The 22,774-nt window shown below is 43.4% G+C and overlaps 1 protein-coding gene across 4 annotated transcripts; it reads left to right on the top strand.

Annotated features, from left to right (window-relative positions):
• Window positions 1-314: 314 nt before the first annotated feature.
• Window positions 315-22,505, top strand: LOC115660011 (cytochrome P450 20A1). 4 transcript variants are annotated; one of them, XM_030580911.1, is made up of 13 exons: window positions 315-447; window positions 3,002-3,051; window positions 3,146-3,312; window positions 5,874-6,019; window positions 7,303-7,470; window positions 9,974-10,052; window positions 11,648-11,763; window positions 12,728-12,782; window positions 14,641-14,761; window positions 16,041-16,152; window positions 20,170-20,234; window positions 21,926-22,015; window positions 22,180-22,505. In XM_030580911.1, the coding sequence occupies exons 1-13, from the start codon at window positions 403-405 to the stop codon at window positions 22,328-22,330; spliced, it is 1,365 nt and encodes a 454-aa protein (XP_030436771.1). In that variant the 5' UTR covers window positions 315-402; the 3' UTR covers window positions 22,331-22,505. The 4 variants fall into 4 exon arrangements, with proteins under 4 accessions (XP_030436771.1, XP_030436770.1, XP_030436772.1 ...); XM_030580910.1 differs by having other exon boundaries at window positions 315-474; XM_030580912.1 differs by lacking the exon at window positions 315-447 and adding an exon at window positions 495-514.
• Window positions 22,506-22,774: the final 269 nt, after the last annotated feature.

Below are 22,774 nucleotides of genomic sequence, written 5' to 3'. Positions count from 1 at the left end.
CCAGGCGGGGTCGCGGGCGCAGAAGCTCCTGACTTGCTGCTGCCAGTGGCCCAGGTACCCGCCGCAGGGTGGAGTTAGACACCAGCCGCCGCCGCCGCCGCCGGGGGGTGGGGGGCGGCACCGGCGCAGGCGGGTGTAAGGCGCCGCTGAGCAGGGCGGAAGGCACCGAGCAGCCCTGCCCCTGACCTCTGCCCGGTGGAGGGCGGGGCTACCGGCCCCTCCCCTCGGGCTCTGCGGCTCTCAGCGCGCGCCGTGTCCGGCCCGTGCTGTTGGGGGAGGAGCCTCGGGGGGAGCACCACGCCGGGCTCGATTGCTCTGGGCTGTGCGGCCAGGCCGCCTAGCTGCCAATCGACCTGTGCGGGGACGTGGAGAGCCCCTGGAGCGGCGCGCGCGGCCTGGGCCATGCTGGACTTCGCGATCTTCGCCGTTACCTTCCTGCTCATCCTGGTGGGGGCCGTGCTCTACTTGTACCCGGTAACTGCCACGGGGGCGGGGCCGGGCTCTACACGTACCGGTAACTGCCACGGGGGGGGCGGGGCCGGGCCGTGCTCTACCCGTACCCAGTAACTGCCACGGGGGGGGGCCGTGCTCTACCCGTACCCGGTAACTGCCACGGGGGGGGCGGGGCCGTGCTCTACCCGTACCCGGTAACTGACACGGGGGCGGGGCCGTGCTCTACCCGTACCCGGTAACTGCCACGGGGGGGGCGGGGCCGTGCTCTACCCGTACCCGGTAACTGCCACCGGGGGGGCGGGGCCCGGCCGTGCTCTACTCCAACCTGGGAACTGCCACAGGAATAGGGGTGGGGTGGGCTCTACCCTTTACCCAGTAACCTGTGGGGTAGGGGAGGAGGAGGGACCATGCTCTGTCTGTCTAGTAATTGCGTGGGGTTGAGGGGCCATGTCCTACCTGTGCCTGGTGACTGACGTGGGGCAGGGCAACTGGCCGAATCCCCTCCCTCCCAATGAGGTGCACCATCTCCATCCTTCCTGAACTGCCCTTCACTGGCCTGCCCCCAATATCTTGTCTGGATGTGGGGGCAGCTGCACCATGTCCAGGGCTCTCCCAGGCTCAGCCCTCCCTGCCCGTTGTTAGTAGCTAGCTTCATGCCATGCGAGGCAGAGGCAGAGTCTGTCATACGCTGGCACAGCAGCTGGAGTGAGGTGGTGCTGAACCTGTATCCCTGGCCACCTGGTTGCACCTTTAATCAGTCAATGAGTTATTGTTGCTGGGTCTGTGTCCATCACCCCTTGGTGCTCACTTCAGGTGCTGCAGTAAGGAGAAAGTTGCTGGAGCAAACCGTTCAGAGTCAGGGAGGTGAGACAGGCTGGGGCATATGCTGATCACAGACAGCTTGCTGCTGCATGGAAATGTGCCCTGTCGTGAGCTGTGTCCATCTGCCTGTTTCCCCAGCAGGATAGTATCTGAATGCAATAAAATCATCTGTGTCAGGAGATCTAGTTATGGTATGGAAGTTCCCAATGGTATTAAAACAGGACTGAATCCTGTCCCCAAATCATGAACTTTGAGGGACTTAAAGCTCCAATCCTGAAAACACTTACTCACATGTGTGAGTAAAGTTTTATACATGCTTAAGTATTACAAGGTCAGGGGCTGTACAGTGCCTTGGGGACATGATGAAAACAAGATCTGCTCTTGGCTTGCAAGACTGAACCATGTTTAGCCCCCCCCCCTTTTTTTTTTAACTATAACTGAGTCCCTCAATGCAGGTGGTTTCTACTGTGCTGATGGGATTGAGGATGGTAGTGCTGTGACTAGCATGACTTTAATCCTGACGTAGGCAATACCTTTGTGTCCACTGCAATAGATCTTAAGACCTACAGTCTATGGAAGTTTGGAAAATTAGTATAATTTAGATCTCATAAATATTTCTGCAGAGCACTCTTCTGGATAGTGATTCCCTTCTCCCAGTAAGTGCTTTAGCACCTTGCAATGAAGTCTTCTTGGGCAGACCGTCATTCACGTCTCCACTGCAGGATCCAAGACCCTGTGGGTAAAACGTCAATGGTAGACCTTGATCCTGCAGGTGCTTTTCTTTGAGTAGATAAATGATCCTATTTAAATCAGTGGGACTACACACATGCTGGTTAAGCACCTGTGTAAATTTTTGCAGGATTGGAGCCAAGGGATGTATCTTGCCCTGTTTTGGAATTTATTTTTCTTTCAAATGATGCACTGACACATTTTAATAGCTTTTTTTTTTTTTACCTCTCCCTTGTTGATAGCTAAACAAAATAGGGTTTTTCACTGCAAATGTGGCATCACTTCTTTGACAAGCGCTGATCTTTTTTTCTCAGTTTATTAATGAGATGCTTAAGCAAACTGCTGGTTTTTCTTAGTGCCAGTGTTTTGAGTTTATAACAGAACTGTATGGGGGAGGGGTTCTTGACAATGTTGAGATTGCACTAGGAATGGTGTTAAAAGCGGCTGCAGAGAGCACTACAGTGTTTCTGCAGGTTGCCTGATAATAGAAGCTATTATAGACAAAAAGTTTTTGGTGATGGAAGGTATTCTCAAAAAACATTTTTTCAGATTTTAAAAAAAAGGATTCTCTCTCACTGTTTTTAACAATCCTAAAATTGATAAAACTATGATCCTAAAAACCTACCATCACTTTGGAGGGGCAAGTGACAAGCTGTTGAGTCAACACTCTGGTGTCCATGTTCAAAAAATGCTATTGGCATTGAGTTAAATATGATTTTCGATTAGCTCACCTTAATACACAGGAAGAGCGCAAATCTCTGAAGATCCGCTAATTTGTATGTGTATGGGACTATTTAAGGGAGTGAGAGACGTGTGGGGGGGGGGTGTTGAACATTTTGTCCTGTTACAAAATTATTAATTCGATGAAAGGTTATAAGCCTGCAAACTGGTCTTTTAAACTGCTATGAAAAGCTTGAAGCAACAAGCCAATAGATGCTAAAATGTGAATCTTCTGAGGCTGATGCAGAACTCTGAGCATCATTTTTTTTCCTCTTAGGCTTCTAGACAAGCTTCAGGTATTCCAGGGATGACTCCAACAGATGAAAAGTAAGTGGCTTCCTCCTTCCCATTCATTTTATTTGACCTTTGTTGCTGACACTGTTCATATAACTGTTTTTTATTCCTGTTACTCTTCCCTCAGAGATGGGAACTTGCCAGACATCGTAAACAGTGGCAGCCTGCATGAGTTCCTGGTGAATCTGCATGAGAAGTATGGCCCTGTTGTCTCTTTCTGGTTTGGAAGACGCCTTGTGGTCAGCATGGGGTCCATTGATCTCCTGAAACAACACATTAACCCCAACAGGACATGTAAGTTTAATTTGCTTTCTCTCAGATTCGTTTCTCTGTTCACTTTTACCTAGGGTTAAATCCTAGCTCCGCTGAAGTAAATGAGGATTTTGCCATCGACTTTGAGGGAGGTAGCATTTCATTCACGGTATTTAAAGCAATGAGATTCAGCTTTAAACTGAATGAGTGGTGTGAGCTTGAGTCCCTACTGCTTATAGAGATTGCATTTAAGTGACAAAATATTGTAACCATCCAGTGGTCTTTATAAAATGAGTTTGGTGATCTGTGTCCACTTCCCAGTGTGCAAGTATCCACATCACAAACCAGCCCTCATTAAACAGAGAGCCCAAAGCCAGAATGGTCATGGTGAATAATCTACCCCACCTCTCACCTCGATAGGGAGTCCTGCCAGGGAAAATGTAGGAAAACTTCAACTGTGAGCTCTGTTACACTGTCTCCCCAGTGAAAATGGAAACTCCTTCACTTTGGGTCACTTAAAAATAGATTGGACAAAGTAGTGTGGGTTGTACTGTAGGGAAGAGAAGAACACAGCATGGGGCTCGATGATCTCACTGAATTCTATTTCTTTGTGAAAATAGAATTCTTCTAAGCACTAGACTTTGGTGACATGAATGAATTAAAAAGGCAAATATAGCCAAGTCCCCATGTACTCATTGGGAAGCTTGGTTTATATTCTGCATCAAGGCCTCTGAAGTTTCTTGCACTCTAAGACAGCAGGACAGATTCTGTGGTAGTTTCAAATTAATTTTAAAAGGGATGATTTTTAAACATAAGAACAGCCATACTGGGTCAGCTCAAAGGTCCATCAAGCCCAGTATCCTGTCCTCTGACAGTGGCCAATGGCAGGTGCCCCAAAGGGAATGAACAGACAGGTTATCATCAAATGATCCATGCCCTGTCACCCAATCCCAGCTTCTGGCAAACAGAGGCTAGCAACACCTTTCCAGCCCATCCTGGCTAATAGCGGTTGATGGACTTTCCTTCCATGTGTCTTTCTAGCTCCCTTTTGAACCCCGTGATGGTATTGGCCTTCACAACACCCTCTGGCCAGGAGTTCCAGAGGTTGACAGTGCATTGCATAAATTTTTTTTATTAAATTATATTTGAAAATTGATAATACAATTAGTGCAGATATTAAATTTAGCTTATTTTAAGAAGTCCTGTATATTTTATTTTTCTTTGTGTAGCAAAAATCTGTATTGAAAAAACAATGGATTCATAAAAATTGTCAAGAGGGAAATGTCCTGCTGGGTGTTTTGGCAGCAGGGTAGGAGAGAAGTGGGGCTTTTGGCACTAAGGTCGGTGTGGCAGGTGTTTTGAGTCAGTAGGAATAAGCACATTGGTTGGATCAGCAGCTGGCTAGCTACCCATGGTCATGTTTAAATTGTCGTCATTAGGTTTCAAAGTTACCAACTTACTGAGATGAATGGATGCAGTTCACACACTGAGCAAAATTTTCAGGCTCTCTGGAGACTCAGCCAGACATCACTGTCTCAGTTTGCACTCTGTTTACAATTGAAATGTTTCCTTTACTATCATAAGGGTCAGGACCTTTGTTTCCCTTTGAAATGAAAGCTTGGATTCCAGATCATGATCCATGGCAAATTCCACTGCTACAGAAGGTGAAAGGGGGTCTGTATAATTTAACATGACACTGTTTTCCATAAGAGACTTGGCACTCCTCTGCAGATGGGCAGTAGGTGTTAGTAACAGTAGTGCAATAAGAGCTCACTGATGTGGCACTTTAGGGATTGTATGAGATACAATGTTATAGCCGAAAGTAAAAGATTCTGGAAGTAGATCTCCCCGTATTATATCCTGACACGATTGTTGAAGGTAGTGCACATCCCCCAGCTCCTTCACATTGACTGAAATATTGTGTGCATGTCTGCAATGCTAGTGGGTAAAGCGAGGCCACAGAGCAGTAGAAAAAAGGGAACCTGCAGCACTGTTTCCATGCCTTTCTCTGGGCCTCCATCCCATGAAATAATTGATTCTAAGATGAGCTTGTGGAGCAGTAGAACAGCAATGTTGTATCCATGAAGTAAGATGTAAACAGATTGTGAGTGATCCAGGCTGCTAACTAATTGCATTGGGGTCGGGTTGTAGTGTCATCTGATGCTGTACCAAGTTAATGACATTATCAGCCAGGGACCTTTAACGAGTTATAACTTATTGCTGCAGTTCTCATAAAAATGGCGAGAAGAGCCAGTTGACTGTTTATATAGCATGGCGGCACTGCACTGCAAGGAGACACTCCTAGGCATGCGAGTTCTAGGTCCCAGATTTCATGGAACAAGAGAGGTTTTGAGCTCTGTGGAGACCATTCCTGGAAGGAGGAAATGCCTTGTATTGCTATCAGCTTAGGAGCAGCACCGACTATGTTCATTGTCCTTATTCAAAAGGATAGGTTGCCCTACTTTTGGAAGCCTTTGAGCAGGGAGGACATCAAGGGCAAAATGAGGAAATCCTAGAAGATTCTCTAAATTTCCCATTTCTTCCCCCCACAAATCTGTTTTGACTGATGATATTTCAGACTTTTTGTTGTTGGTTTGTTTCAGCGGATCCGTTTGAAATGATGCTAAAGTCCCTGTTGAGGTACCAGTCTGGACTCAGTGGGGATGCGGGGGAGAGTCACCTGAGGAAAAAGCTGTATGAAAACGGTGTGACCAAGTCCCTGCAGAGTAATTTTGCTGTCATCCAGAAGGTGAATTCCTTGATTTCAAGGCTTGCAGTTTGCAGGACAGCTTGTAACATTTTCCCGGAGAGAACAGCAATTTGTGGCCTTTTAGTGGAGAGATTAATGGGGATAGAGGTTGGGGTAAAGGAGCAGAGAGGGAAGGCTGGTTCTGGAACCAGAACCATGTGCTAATTTTGAGAATGTTTTAAAATCTCAATATTCTAACTTCTGAACTTTTATTTCTTCTATTATTATTATGGAGAGGTGGTAGCTTTCCATTATAAGTCTGATTTTTATTTATTTATTTTTGCTCTCTCCCTCAAAGTCCTCAAAAATATAATTTCCACTTTGCATATTACATATTCCTGGTCTGAGATTGGTAAATTTGAGATTATTGCACAAAATTTTGCCAGAAGCTGGGAATGGGCAACGGGATAAATCACTTGATTGGCACACACTCTTGAGCAGGTCTAGCATCCCCACCAGAACAGATCGCTGGCACTCATGCACACTGTGAAGGGACAGACACATGGATGAAGCACTTTATTTTCTGTATTAAGACAGAGGAGTCAATGGAACTGATGTTGTATAAATTGATGTCAGATGCACAAAGTAAACAAAGTGAAAGAAATGCTTTTCCCCTCCATATTCCAGGTGTCGTTGTCTATTACTTGCAACAATATTGGATAGCAAGTTTCACAAAGAAATATAATGGTGGTGATAGTATCCATCTGACTGTATAAATACAGAATGAATATGCTTTTGTTTGCATTAGCTCAATACATTTAGAAGGAAGGACAGGGTTTGGTTACGTTTATTTCAAGACATTAGATACAACTAAAAATGCTGTAGTGTCCGAGTTCTAGGTATATCTCCAGAGGGTGGGAGCAGGGCAGGATTCCAGATGTTGGGATTGTACTTGGATGCAGAGCTCTTCTGATGACATACCCTGGCAGCCAAATATAGTGAGTCCTGTTAGCTCCAACCCATGAGTACTAAATGGTTTGAGCATTCCTTTGTGGTAGAGGGAGCAGGCTCTCAGGGATCCTATGGGGAAAAACGCTAGGAACAGCCAACCTTAGCAGGAACCTAAGGCTGGGGTTTATTGTTCTTTAAGTTAATAATAATAATAATAATCATAATTAATAATAAAACCTGCAAGAAGGGGTTATGTATGAGCCATATCCAGTGTCTGGACTGTTAAGAGCTGGATGAGAATACTTTCTCTTTAAGGTGTGTTTCTAGAGAACAATGGGGTGAAGTGGTAGGTCGAGGAGATTATTGTAGCTTTCTGATCTCCTTTCTTTTAGCTGTCTGAAGAGTTGCTAGCAAAATGGCTGTCCTTTCCTGAGTCTCAACATGTGCCCCTTTGCCAACACATGCTAGGCTTTGCCATGAAGTCTGTCACACAGACAGCAATGGGCAGTAGCTTTGAAGATGACCGAGAAGTAATTCGATTTCGCAGGAACCATGATGCGGTAAGTCTCGGAAAGAGCCAGGAATGTTCTCCTAGATCCTGTCAATTTTCCAGGTTGATGGCATTAGACTCAATCACTGCATAGTTCAGCAAGAGTTACAAAACGCTGGAGCAAGGAGTACAAAACCTTGGATATTCAGGTTGGTAGGGTCTCCCAAACAGGTGATTTCTCCACTATTTTGTCCCAATTACCTTTAGTCAGCATAAAGAAATAGCTAATAAATATATGCAAAAACAATGAGGAGTCCGGTGGCACCTTAAAGGCTAACAGATTTATTTGGCCATAAGCTCATAAGTATATGTTAATTTTTGTAAGGCTGGAGTTTTCTAAAGCACCTACAGGAACTGGGTGTGTGCAAATGTCTTTGAAATCTGATGGCGTTTGAGTGCTTAACTCAAACTCTTACAAAAATCCCATCCCAAATCTTTGATTTCTGGTCCCTTCTTAAACCCTCAGTGTTGTGAATAAAGAGAACATCTGAGGTGACCACAGTTAGTCCAAGCAGAGGCTGCCATCCACACTTACAGAACCATCACGCTACCTGCAAGGGTAATTATGTAAGACTGGTACTTTGTGATCAAGAGGCCCAATACTGAGCTGAAATTGGGAATGAATGGCAATCCCTTTGTAAAGGTTTAAATGGAGTAAATGCTATTTAGTTTCTATAAGTAAATGGACCACAGTTACTTTGAATCTTGGATGTTGTGCCATCTCCCTTTGACCAGCATATCTTGGATCCTTTATGGACCTTTCTAAAATCAAGAGTAAAAATATGATGTGACCTACGGTAGGATGCTACTCTAACATGCAGAATAAGTAGATTGAATTTGTGGCCCTGGTGTCTTTGTGCCTTGGGACACCATGGCTTGGAAGTCTTTGCTAATAGAAGTAGGTTCAGCCTCCAGGAAGCGGACATATGGGAACTAATTTTAAGAGGTGCTGAGTACCACTCTAGCTGAAGTCAATGGGAGCTGTGGGTGCTTGGCAATTCTGTAAATTGAGGCCATAGTTTCACACTTTTCTCTCAGAAGCAATCTCTGAGACCCATCATGTGAGTTCCAGCCTTCAGTCAGAATGCTGATGGCTCCAAAGATAAGGATTCAAGGGTGGAACGGAAAAAAGCAGGAACCCAGTGGTTCTGCAAGATAAGATAAAGGCCTCTTAAAGATTATCTGCAAAGGCTTTTTTATAAATTTGGGTTTGTAACCTTTTTTGATTACTTGTGGATAAATGAGGCATACAGAGGATTTTTTATACTCTTTATAAATATTAGGAATGTTAAGTCTCGTTGTCCCAGGTTTTGCTAGAGCAGTGGTTCTCAATTTTTTTCGCAGATTACTTAAAAATTGCTGAGGGTCTCGGTGGACCACTTAATGATCTTTCCAAATGTTGTTGTTTGTTCCATTGGCTAACTATTGTAAAGCACTTTGGATAAAAGTGCTATATTAAAAAAAAACCTTTATAATAATTAAGGTTTTTTTGTTCTACAAATAAAAGCACACAACGCATATTTTAATATCAGTAGTCTTACCTTTCTAATGCGATGGATGTACCCTCTCTCCCCTGCCACAGCAACACCTGCGATGGGGCTGGAAAGGAGGGGAGGTCTCCGCCCCGCCGTGGCAGCCCCTGAGCTGAGGCTGGGATGGAGGCCCATCTCTCACCGCAGTCCTGGAGTTGGGGGAAGTCGCCTCTTTCTCTGGCCACGGCAGCCTTGCTAGTCCCAGATTCCCCACCCCCACCCCCTCTTCTCACTCCACTGTCCCCTCCCACCTACCCCCTATTACTCCCCAGGCTGCCACCTCACCTTACTTGTGTGTCTTCTCCAGGGTCCACTAATTAAGTGAGTGGCCCTTCATTCTCTTGTGTGCGGCTGCCCAGGCACACACCTTAGAGGGAGCTATCTGCAGACCACCTGAATGGAGCTCATAGACCACTGGTGGTCCGCAGACCACAGTTTGAGAGTCTCTGTGCTAGAGGAATCCCTGAGGTGTCTCTGGAATGTACATTGTGAGCTTTTGAACCTCACCTAGAATGACAGGGGTGTTGAATCTTTAACAAAGATATCCTTTCTCCGAGATGTTCAATAGTCACTGGAATTAAATGCTTGTTTACAGAACCAAAAAATTTTACAGTCTGACCAAAAGCTCTTCCTCTTAACTCCAGTCACTTAGACTTGGGCTGCCAACTGAGCCTTACAGATCCCAATCAGTGTCGTAAAAGTAAAGGACCTTCCTTCTCCCACTCAGGATATAAATCATTTTTTCAGTTGTAATTAATCCCCAGGACTGCATCAGCTCAGTTCCAGCAGCACTTTGCAAACAGCCTCACAGACACAGCAGCACATGTGATTGTGCCCGCACTTAAAACAAGACCAATTTTCTGTTCCTATAGGGAAGGGGAAGTCTTGATTTTTTTTGTGCATGTGTCATGATAAAGTTAGGCAGAGCTGCCAGCAACCTGTGGCTTGGAGGGTAATGGAATTCATCTGTATCTCTTTCAGATCTGGGCAGAAATTGGAAAGGGTTTCTTGGATGGGTCACTTGACAAAAGTATGACCAGGAAAAAGCTATATGAAGATGGTAAGTTGTTTTTCCACGCCCCCCAACTCCCCGTATCAGCTCATTCACACACCTGTGGTTACTGTGTTTGAGGTAACTACCATATGAAGGTGTTTGATTTGCCCGTATTTATTTATGTATTGGCTTTTCTGTGGAATTTATCACCATAGTATCTGATTACCTTGCATACATTATCGATTTTCCTGTGCAGTGAATTTTTGTCATCTCTATTTTACAGACAAGGCCCAGAGAGGTTAAGTGACTTGCCCAAGGTCATACAGGAAGCTTGTAGCAGAGCCGGAAACTGGACTCGGATTTCCTGAGTCCCTGTTTAGTGACTTAACTACAAGACCATTCTTCCTTAGTTAGCCATGAAGCAGAATGTAGCAGTTCTGAATTGTGGCTTTAACCAATGCCTTCCGTGCTGTACATTGGTATTCCCAGTACAGCTTACTATTTTCAGTTATGCATTTGGTTCTCTCATGGCAACTTCATATGCTGCCATATCAGATTATTTTATTTTTGTGCTGTTTTGTCTCTCTTTATTATTAAAATATTAAAGTAATATTAAGGACTTCATTTAAACCCACAAAAACAGAGTGTTCCCATTCTTGCACTTGTGCTTTGTGTTTAAGAACATTAGGCCAAATTCTGCTCTGTCAAATTGATGTATATCCAGAATTGCCTTCATTAGTATTACACCAGTTTTATAGCAGTATGACACAAGAGCAAACTCATCTCCTTTATTTTGTGCACAAGTCCTGCTGGGGTCCCCAGACAGCATGTGAGAGGAAAGAGGTCTTGTCCTGAAGGCACTGGTCTGGGACTTGAAAAATCTAGATTCCATTCCTAGGTCTGCCACAGACTTCTTGGGTGACCTTGGGCAAGTTATTTAATCTCTCTGTGTCTCAGTTCCCCATCTATAAAATGGGGATAATAAATACTTCCCTTTCCCCACCATTTGTCTTTTCTATCTGGACAATTTCTTCAGGAGGGAGACTGTCTCTTACTATATGTTTGTATAATCCCTCACACAATAGGGCCCTTATGTTTATCAAGGTGCTACAACAATGTGAATGATTAGTAGCAATAACTCTATAGACTACATAGGCTGTGAGATCTGAGTGAAGTATAAGAATGTTTTGTGGAGTGATTTGTTAAACCCTGAATGTTATTTGAACTTGCTCTCGTGATCTGAGCTGTACCATTTATGTGTCTTGGCTTATTCTGTGAGATCTCTCTGTTTGACTCACACATTTTTAGGTTAAATAACAGTAAACTTCTTGCAAATTGACACTAAGTAACATGCTCCATACCAAGGCAGCCCAGGTGGGGAGTGGGGCAATTTGCCCCAGGCCCCACAGGGGCCCCCCGAAGAATATAGTATTCTATAGTATTGCAACTTTTTTTATGGAAAGGGCCCCCAAAATTGGTTTGCCCCAGGCCCCCTGAATCCTGTGGGCGTTCCTGCTCCATACAGAGTCGTCTTCTGTCAATGGACACAGGATGGACAGTTTGCCTAAAAGGCTATTTGGGAAGATGGATTCTAAAAGAGTCCTCTGCTGCTTTTGGAGGTGACCAGCTTTTAAAATAATGATTTATTTGTGTGCTTGAAGCTCTGATGGAGATGGAATCCGTCTTAAAGAAAGTCACAAAGGAGCGGCGGGGCAGGAGCTTCAACCGACACGTCTTCATAGACTCCTTACTGCAAGGTAGCCTGAGTGACAAGCAGGTATGTACAGCTATTGTGGACGTACCATTACATGCTAATGGAGTTTCACTAGATCAATTGTTAATTACATCTTAGCATTTGATTGTCTGTTTTGCATCTCATTCAGTCCAGATTCCTCACTAGAGTATAATGTGCATTTATTTTCATCTTCCAATCTTTAAATGTTATATTTTTGGTTACTTTCTGTTTTGCTGCTTTATTATTCTATGAACTGGATGGGTATTTAGTATTAAGAATCTTTCTTTGCTTAAGTACCTGTTTTAAGCCTTGCATTAACTATGAAAAAAACAGAAGTAAGGAAACAGAGGTTAACAGTGGACAAAGCATGAATTCACAAGTGGCTTTGTAACTAATATGTAGCTATTAGATTAAGAAATAGTAAGAAGAAGAGTAATGTGTGGTACTCTTGCAGTTGCAGCTTTGCTTACTAGCACACTTTGTAGTGCATGAACAAGTTATAATCTATACAAGGATTGATTTTCAAAATGAGTAAACCACTCATAAAGCATTGCATATAGAATGCAGAATATAATGCATGTGTTGGACTCTTTTAGAGTATGTATATAATTAATTGTGTGTGTTGGAGTTGTGGTGCACCCTAACCAACCCCTACAGCTGAGCCTGATCACCTCAATTATAGCTTTATGAAATTCCAATAAAGAAACCTCAGGGACAAGTCCAGATTTTCACTGAGTTTTTTGAATTCCAGAGGACTGGATAAAGTGTTCTCCCAAAACTGGACAAGACGTTCTGGATAAGCCAAGTGGAAAAGGTCTTGGAGGGAATCCCAATACCCTTCCAGGGGAAGCACTATAGAGAGAGATCAGTCCTATCCTTCCATGCTAGATTTCTTGCTATCTTGAGTTAAGTGATTTAGTGTGGTGGAATGGACGATGTGATTTGTCATTAAATTCTTTAATGTTTTTTCTGACTCCATACCCCTGAACCAGCTTTTGTTTCATAGATCCTGGAAGACACAATGATATTCTCTCTGGCGGGGTGTGTAATCACGGCTAATCGTAAGTAGAGAACACAGGCAGCTTTCAACTCTGTAACAGAGATAAGGGGACTAATCTATGGGTTTTTCTTTAAAAAGCATGGCAAGATGAAATTTATTTTCATGTAAAGCAAAAACAAAATTTCCCTTTCCTTTTCTCTTATACTAGAAATTTATTCAGGCAGGTATTTTTCCAGCGTTGTCCAGGTGCCCTGTTGGTGCACCTTTCTAGTTAATGGGTTTTAGTGGATTGAAGCCAAGCTGTTAGACAGCTCTCCATGTCATGTAGTGAGTCTTAGAATTTCCTGCTGCTGTTCTTCACTTGGACTCTAAGCCCATCCAGTGATGTTAAATTAGATGAAATTGTATCAAAGGGAAGCAGCCCAAAATGATCATCCCTTGAAATAAACTGTGTTGCTCTTGGAAGATTTAGAGCAATCTGATGTTTGACTGGCTGTTTCATGTTTCCCTACAGCATGTATGCTATTGACTTTTTTTTTTTTTTTTTTGAAGTTACTTGCTTTCATATAAGGATTATGAGAAAAGGAAACAGAAATAAGAACCAAATGGAAACCTTTTAGCTGCACAAATTCTTACTATGTTGGGGAACTTTTCTAAACTAAATCTGCAGGATTAACAGGCCCAAAGTCATCCACTTATCTGGAATCCCGAATACAACCGTCCAAATGTAGCACTTAACCAAGATGTTGAAGGATAGTGAAAGTCAAGTAGCAAAGCTCACATAAAGAGAATGTCAGTGATACAGGGAACTCTCTCTACCAGTGTTTTGTCTGTTTAATTTTGTGATGGGACCCCCCGTACAACCCCAAGAGTAGAAAATGGCAAAATGCCTGCTCACTCTTGCTTCTTGCAGCTTGGAAACACTACCTGACATGGTCTTATTTCATATTAGAGCTGTCTATCTTTCTGATAATTTTATTGGATAAGTCTGCCTAGATAGTGTATCATAAAAGTCTATTGCTAGATACACAAAAGACCAGATCCAGCCCCATGGTACAGGGAGTTGTTATACAGCCCTTGTGCCACCTGAATCCCTCTTGTGCACAGAGAGAAAAGGGGGGCAAGTGACAATATTGCTGCCACCTTCCCATCAAAGCTCCACCAGGGGGCTGTAAGAGCTCCATTGAGGGAAAGTGCTAAATCAGTGAATCCCCAACTGCTGAGTAACATCCATTTCCTGGCCAGCACTGTCCACTCTCCTGTTACCCACCTGCAGGAGGGGAGGTTTTGGCTGTGTTCTTCACGTGTGTTGGAGCCTCACTTTTTGGTAGACTTACTACTCAGGACTCTTTAGTTAAATCTAGCCTGATGGTCTAAATTCTCCGATTACCCTGAGTGCTGGCCTGTGTGCAGGCAGTATGACTGTTGTAGGAGCTATGCTCTGGGGATTGTGGGAGGAGCAGCAGTATGGAGTGGTTGACCCTTCTTAGGACTGTCTGTTCTCTTCTGTGCTGATCGTGGAGCTGTGAGGCTGCAGCACCCCAAGCCTATTAAATGACCATTTCCTTCTTAATCCACTTGGTTTGATCATTTTCCAGTATTTCCCAAGTTTCCTGTCACCAGGACAGGAAAAGGGATTCCAGATTGTAGTATCCCTGGATAGCATCATTCAGACTCTGTCCTGTTATTCAGTATAGAATCGATATGGTCTACTGGGTAAATTCTATACAGCTACATTTTATAGTTCCTACAGATGTTATCCTTTCACATTTGCATCTCGTGTGTCTCCCTAATGCTTCTTCACTGCATTAGAAGAGTAACATTGCAGAGACAGAGAGCAGGAAGACAGGAGTTGTTTTGTCCCCCTTAAATGAGGAGATGGATTTGCTGAGCCAGCACTCTCCTTGTTCCTTTCTTAGTGTGCACCTGGGCAGTCTATTTCCTGACAACATCAGAAGAAGTCCAGCAGAACCTCTACAAGGAGGTGGACCGAGTTCTCGGAAAGGGCCCACTTACGCATGAGAAAATTGAGCAGCTCAGGTGGGTCCACGTTAAGAGTGGGAGAAGCTAAATAAGATGTCATTGTGATCCTGTGTGCTAAAGGCTGACTCCTCTCCATGCTGGTGAAAGGAGGGAGAGCAGCAACACTGACCAGTGTGTCCAGTGATTCAGGGAGCATGCCCATCAGAAGCCCAGGTAGAGTTTGCTTGGAGTCCAATGGGAGCATTTCCCTTGACTTCATTTGGAGCTGGATTGGACCCCATGACAAGATGCCTTGTGGTGGGCTCGGAAGCTATGCTCTGAACCATGTCTTGCCACTCCTTTGAACAGGAACAAAGGGGGTATACTTGGCTGGTGACTGTTGTTGATGGCTATGTACTCCTTTGGAAAAGTCCAAGAGGAGAGAATAGGAGAGAGACCTTTTCTGTAGGTGTTAGAACCACCCTATAGAAAGCAACGGAGAATTATATCCCTGGTGTAGGATTCTACCAGATAGTTCAAAAAAACCATGTTAGACTCTATTCAATTGTGTAGGTTTTTAGATAATTTCACTAGTACCATGTTAAATTTCTGTAGAACCTCTTAGTTTCAGCCTTACTAATAATAGTAATGTAGGTGGTGTTTGTGTTGCAGTAGTGCCTAATCAGGAGTGGGCCCTCTTATGTGAGGTGCAGTACAACACAGTCCTTACCCTTTTTCAGCACTTAAGTGCTTTACTGAGTTGGGACCAAGGTGCAGAGGATTAACAGTTTTAAGGCCCTCCAAAGTAGATATGATTGGGAGCAGTGGGGACATGACCTGAGGTGGTGGTTGGGGACTGGGCACAGTGCGCTGCGCCTTCAACAAGGAGTGTTGCCAGTGTCCCTAAAGCATGTCCCTCAGCGCTTGGATGCCACAGTGCTAGATGCCTTAAACAAACCTCAGAGAGTCTCTCTCTCTCCAGCCACTGATGCAGCATACCTCTGCAGTCCCCTGCTATAGCTTTTGTAGGGCCCTATGGAGCAGTGGAACACTGGAGAGAGAGCTTCCTAGTCTCTCCTTGATGACATTTGTTGTCTAGCTGCTGTCAGCTGGCCGCCGAACAGATAGATTATTTTTATAACCGCCCATAAAAACCCTCTTGCTTCATCTGCAAATGTTTCAAGACTCCGCACTGAGTGTGTCCTGGAAGCAGCTCTGTGAGAGGAGCTGTGATCCCAAATGCAGAGGGTCAGCAAGTCTAGGGCAGCCTCATGCAGAACAGCCATTCCTGATACCACAGAAACATACACTTGCTTGTCTCAGAAGAAGTTTTATTGGCACAGACTTCTGGTTGCAGGTATTGCCGGCAGGTCCTGTGTGAGACAGTGCGGACAGCAAAGCTTACGCCAATTGCTGCACGGCTGCAGGAACTGGAGGGAAGAATTGACCAGCATATTATCCCCAAAGAGGTAGGACGGAGCTGGGAGCTCAAACTCGCCCTCTCCTCTTCGTTGGCTTTGTTCTTTGTGATTCTGAAGTTCCCATTATGGTGGAGAAGGGGAGCACTGCGCCCGTTTACTGTCAAAGCCCGATTATTTCTCTAGCACAGCTTACTCCAAGAGGACAGTCTGTCTTTGATATTTGTGCAGTTTATCTTGGAGCCTAAAAGGTGCTCTACCCCTTTCCTCTGTGAAGAGGCTATTCTAGAACCCTGAGTGGTTTATTATAATGCCCTTCCATGGACTCCTTCTGCTGAGGTGTCTGTTTCTGGGCTAAGTTGTGCACAGAAGATCCTAATTTAAGAACATAAGAATGCCCATATTGAGTCAGACCAATAGTCCATCCAGTCCACTGTCCTGTCTGACAGTGGCCAGATGCTTAAAAGGAAATGAACAAAACATGGCAGTCATCAAGTGGATCCATCCCCTGTCATCCAGTCCTAGATCTGGCAGTCAGAGGTTTATGGACACCCAGAGCAAGGGGTTGCATCTGTGACTATCTTGGTTAATAGCCATTAGTGGACCTATCCTCCATAATCTTATCTAGTTCTTTTTTTTTAACCCAATTATACTTTTGATCTTCACAACATCCCCGGCAAAGATTTCCACAAGTTGACTGTGCATTGTGTGAAGTAATACTTCTTTTTGTTTTTAACCTACTGTGTATTAATTTCATTGGGTGACCCTTGATTCTTGTTATGTGAAGGAATAAATAGCACTTCCTTATTCACTTTCACCACACTATTCACGATTTTATAAACCTCTATCATGCCCCCTCTTAGTTGGCTCTTTTCTAAGTTGAATAGTTCCAGTCATTTAATCTCTGTTCGTATGGAAGCTATTCCATACCCTTAACCATTTTTTTTTTTGCCCTTCTTGGTACCTTTTCCAGCTCTAATATATCTCTTTTGAGATTGAGTGACCAGAACTGCATGCAGTATTCAAGGCATGCACATACTGTAGATTTATGTAGTGGCATTATGATTTTTTCTCTCTTATCTCTTCCTTTCCTAATGGTTCCTAATATTCTGTTAGATCTGCCACTGCACACTGAGCAGATATTTTCAGAGAACTATCCACAATGACTCCAAGATCTTTCTTGAGTTGTTATAGCTAATTTAGAGACCATAATTTTGTATGTGTACTTGGGATTATTTTCCAATGTGCATTACTTTGCATTTATCAACATTGAAATTCATCTGCCATTTTGTTGCCCAGTCACCTCGCTTTCCAAGAACCTTTTGTAACTCTTCAGTCTGTTTTGGACTTAGAAAATTACTCAAGATAGTTACCAGTATCGTCTGCAAACCATGCACTTCATTGTTTACACTTTTTTCCAGATCATTTATGAATATGATGAACAGCACTGATCCCAGTAGAAAGCCCTGGGGGACACCACTATTTACTTCTCTCCATTTTGAAAAGTGACCATTTATTCCTAGCCTTTGTTTCCTATCTTTTAACCAGGTACTGATCCATGTGAGAATCTTCCCTCTTTCCCCATGACTGCTTACTTTGCTTAAGAGCTTTGAGAGACCTTGCCAAAGGCTTTCTGCAGGTCCAAGTACACTGTCCCACTGGATCACCCATGTCCGCGTGTTTTTTGACCCCCTCAAAGAATTCTAATGGATTGGTGAACATGATTTCTCTTTCCAAAAGCCTTGTTGAGTCTTACACAACAAATTGTAGAGGAGTACTTGTGGCACCTTAGAGACTAACAAATTTATTTGAGCATAAGCTTTCGTGGGCTACAGACCCACTTCATCAGATGCATGTAGTGGAAAATACAGTAGGAAGATAGATACAGATATAGATATAGATATATATAGATATAGATATATACACACACACAGAGAACATGAAACAATGGGTGTTACCATACACACTATAAGGAGAGTGATCAGTTAAGGTGAGCTATTATCAGCAGGAGAGAAAGAGGCCGCCTTTTTTACTTTAACCACTTCTTTTATTGTGTTTCGTCTGGTGGCATTATTTTGGTGGTCTTACTATTCATATTAATGTGGGATATACATTTAGTTTGAGCCTTTATTATGGTGTTTTTAAAAAGTTTCCTTGCAGGCTTTTCACTCTTGTGACTGTTCCTTTTAATGTCCATTTAACTAGCTTCCTCATTTTTGTGTAGTTCCTCTTTCTAAAGTTAAATACTACGGTGGTGGACTTCTTTGGTATTCTCCCCCATGCTCATGTACATTATGGTTGCTATTGCCAAACGGTTCAGCTATATTCATCTCTTGGACCACATCCTGTGTTCCACTTAGGACTAAATCAAGAATTGTCTCTCCCCTTTTGGGTTCCAGGACTAGTTGCTCCAAAAAGCAGTCATTAATGGTATCTAGAAACTTTATTTCTGCATCCTGTCCTGAGGTGGCATGTACTCAGTCAATATGGGGATAGCTGAAATCCCCCATTATTATTGAGTTTCAGTTTTGATAGTCTCTCTCATCTCCCTGAGCATTTCACAATCACCATCACTATCCTGGTCAGGTAGCTGGTATATATTTCTACAGCTATCCTCTTATTATTCAAGCATAATTTCTATCCATAGAGATTCTGTACTGTTTGATTCATTTAAGATGTTTATTATATTTGACTCTGCTTTCTTTCACATATGGCGCCATGCCTCCACAAGCATGGCCTATATATTAGGTCCCCTGGTATTGGTGTCCCATTGATTGTCATCACTCCACCAAGTTTCTGTCATCATTCCACCAAGTAGGGTCTGATACTGTCACCTTTACAGATACAGAGAGAGACTTTACTCTGCATGCAGTCCACTGATTCCAGTGGGACTTACTTGCAAAGTAAGCGACTGATGCAAAGCCCATAGAAACCAGTGGGAGAAGGACTGTGGATCAGGCCCTAAGGTACTACTAACTATGGGCAAGGGTGGCAGAACTGCGCCCTTAAATTATAAAATCCTAATTTTATTGGCAGATGCTGCTTGCCTTACTCACTGACCAGAACAAAATCTGTTGCAGTTCCATTTATTTCAGTTGAGTCGCATCAGCTTGCATCAGGTGTGATTTGGTCCAGTGGGACTGACTCACATAAACAGAGCAGAACTTGGCCTGTAGATTGTGACATACCTGTTCTGAAGAGTTTACAACAGAGGCACTGGAAAAAAAATGAAAAACTAAAGGGCCCTGGGATTGTGATTAAGGACATTTGGAAGCCGTATAAGGTTGACATTTACAAGGCAGTGCTGCTTTTTGAGTGTTTGGGTCTCATTTCTCTCTCTCTCTCTCTGTACTTGGTTGGATTGAGCAGAGCTGACAACGATGGTGCAGGCTCCCCTTTGCTTACATTAAACTGCTCCCTGACACACATGCTCTGTTTTAATTTCAATATGGTCTTGAGTAGGTTCCTTGCACAGATGAAAGTGATGGCTTGAATTTATGCTAGTGATGGGCTCAGTCCTAATCTTTAACATACTTTGTATCATTTGTGCCTGACTAGTTGTGGGAGGAATGAGGAGATCATGTGTGAAACAGGTTTTGTCTTGTGTACTAGATACGGGATTTAACCAGATCCCTGGCCAACATCCCCAGAATTTTAGTGAAGTTTGAATCTGTATCTGAACTTGTGACTGGCTTCTGTCTCAATATGGGCTAAATTTGAACTCTGGGTATGAACACCCTGGAAGTTTGGATCTGGATATGAACTTAGTGGCTTGATTCCGCACACTTTATAGAGACCAACAGGGTCCAATTAAAGTTGCTCTAACTAAAGACCTATAGCAATTGAATAGAAAATGATAGCTTAAAAATTAAAGGTATTAGAGATAGGATATGCTATTAAATGTGATGTGATGGTCTCAAAACCTCCAACTGAATGGTGTGTCCTTTTCCATTATGTTCTATATAGAACTCTTCCATAAGGGCTGTCTAATGGTTACTGTCTAGTGGTAACTTTATCCCTGTTATGTATTCTACACTGACTCAGATGTGTTTTTTCTTTTCATTTCAGACTCTTGTGCTTTACGCTCTGGGTGTGGTGCTTCAGGACAGTTCAGCTTGGGCCTCACCCTATAAGTATGGGATACCAAAAACTTTATTACAGTTTGTTCATTTTTTCTTTTGGATTTTGCCTCTATGTCCCTATGGGTAGGCTGTCAAACCTTCCTTAAGTAGCCTGTCGAGGAGAGAGGTGGAAGGAACTCCCTGCTAAGATTTGTCGTGGTCTCTTGATTGTCTCCAAGGACAGGGTTTTGGGTAACTCCAAATGTGATATTGCAGGCTACATATTTGTTGTATATTAAGGAGTACAACAACAGTTTTTCTGGTTATTCACAGCCCTCCTTTGGCAAATGCTGTGGGACTATTTTTCAGGTTTGCTACAAGGGGAATGGATTTGAAATCACTGTTCATTACTATAAAACAATGGCTCACGGGAGGAAATGTCAGTCAAATATTTTTGTTTTTTAAGGGGAAGGAAACTCTACCTCATTATTTCCACCCATGAAAACAAAAAGGATCCTGAAAATTAGAACTCTAGAGGGCAAAAGGAAATGCTGTAGCTTGCTTTGGCCTCCAGGTGGCAGTTTTTAACACTGGTTTGACATAGCTTAGGCAGGAAGGAATGAGGGTCAGTGATTCTAGTCTGAGAAAACAGACAGTGGCGCTTGTGGGAGAAAAAATTGCTCAAAGGGCTCTATTCTTTCTCTTATAACCATAACCTTTGCTTCAGGGGAAGAGGGAGGATGGAGACGCCTTCTGCCCTATCAGCATCATGCTAGCTGATGCCTCCAGGAGCACTAGGGGATCATACATCAGAATGATAGCTGCACTGTCATTAGTTCGGCAAGGGAGCACTGGCTGGAGAGGAAGCTGGAGAACAGGTCCATGGCCCACAGTCAGCACAACACACACCCAGTCACCGCCTGCCAGTAGATCAAGGGCTGAGATTGTGCCTGACTTGGGGGAGGAGGGTTTTTTGTGTGCTCTCCTTTTGCCCACCTGAGCAGGTTTAGCCACAGTCCAGTCCTAATATAGTGTGGGTTAACGTCTGCTTTCAACAGTTTTTTTTTTTAAATGACCGTGTTTCCCTTCTTGTTATACCATCTGTAATTTGCCAGTTTTAATTAGGATACGAATGTGGAGCCCATTCCTGCTGCCACTGAAGGTCAATGGGAAAGCTCCTTTTGACTTTAATCAGAGTAGGATCAGAGCTGTAGTTCATAGGCACAGGCAGGGAGCCAAAGGTTTGAAGTGTAATGGAAAGGATCTAATACACGGTGAGAGAGAATTGCCTTAAAGTCATCTAATTGCATATTTTCTATAATATCACAGCTCATGTTTTAAGCTGCCTGGCATTTTATTAGTCTCCTGTTGGTTATTTGATTATGGGAATTTCATTTTAATTAAACCAGTAGTTCCCTTAAAGCTTTCATCAACCCAGTGCTTAAACAAGTTCTTCTCGTTCTAATGAATCATCAGCTTCCCCCACACACATGCCAGCTGCTTGAAGTGGAGGGTGAGGGGCAAGAAGAATTGGAAATCTTCATATAAGCAGTGGGGAAGGAAAGGAGAGAGAAATTAGATTGCATGTGCTCTTCGCAACCTGCATGATGTAGGAGGGAGAAGGCATTCGATTGATGCTGATAGCAAAATAGTGGGTTCCTGAGTTTTAGGATTTCATTAGTCTCTGCCCCTTATGTGTACAGATGTGCGCACACACATGCATGCATAGCCAGGAAGGAATCAGTCTCTGTTTTGTCTTACAGATTTGATCCAGACAGATTCAATGATGAATCCGCAATGAAAAACTTTTCCCTGCTGGGCTTTTCGGGAAGTCAGGAGTGCCCGGAGATGAGGTGAGATAAAGAAACAGTTATGTGTATATGTGGATGCAGGGATAGGAAGGAACAGCTTGTTCCTCTTAAATTTGTCAACTATTGAACACCAACCTTGGCAGACTGTATCAAACATGACTGCAGAATTCATCTCATTGACTTCTTTTATAATTCTTCCCCCCTAGGTTTGCCTATATGGTGGCTACAGTGCTGCTGAGTATGTTGGTAAGGAAATTATATCTGCATCCTGTGAAAGGGCAGGTCATGGAGACCAAATATGAGCTGGTAACCTCGCCAAAGGAAGAAGCATGGATAACTGTATCCAAGAGAAGCTGAGTGAACAAAGCCAGGAGTGAGTGAGTGAAAGCCTCAGAAAGGAACCCTCCTGCATCATGCTGAATGGTCAAGGGTTTAACGTCACCGTTTCATTACCTTCCATGTTCTTAACCCAGCAGCCTCTTGATATTTTTTGTAACTCAAAATAATTGTATTAAATTAGATTTAATCCTTATGCCTTTTGGATGCATTATTTTGACCTCTAACCATTTTGTGTTCAAGGAAGCAACATAATCTAACAGTTTACTCATAAGAACTGCAGTATTGGAATAAGCCAGTACTCCAGCTAGCCCATTATTTGTATGACAGTAGCTAAAGCTGGATGCCTCAGAGGAAATCATAAAGCCCTCTAATGCAGGGCAAACTTTTTGGCCTGAGGGCCACATCTGGGTGTGAAAATTGTATGGTGGGCCATGAATGCTCACAAATTTGGGGGCTGGGGTG

The sequence above is a fragment of the Gopherus evgoodei genome, chromosome 11 (assembly GCF_007399415.2).
Source record: "Gopherus evgoodei ecotype Sinaloan lineage chromosome 11, rGopEvg1_v1.p, whole genome shotgun sequence".
Classification (NCBI taxonomy): Eukaryota; Metazoa; Chordata; order Testudines; family Testudinidae; genus Gopherus; species Gopherus evgoodei.
The sequence above is the reverse complement of the archived record's forward strand: the minus strand, read 5'-3'. Positions and strand labels throughout refer to the sequence as shown.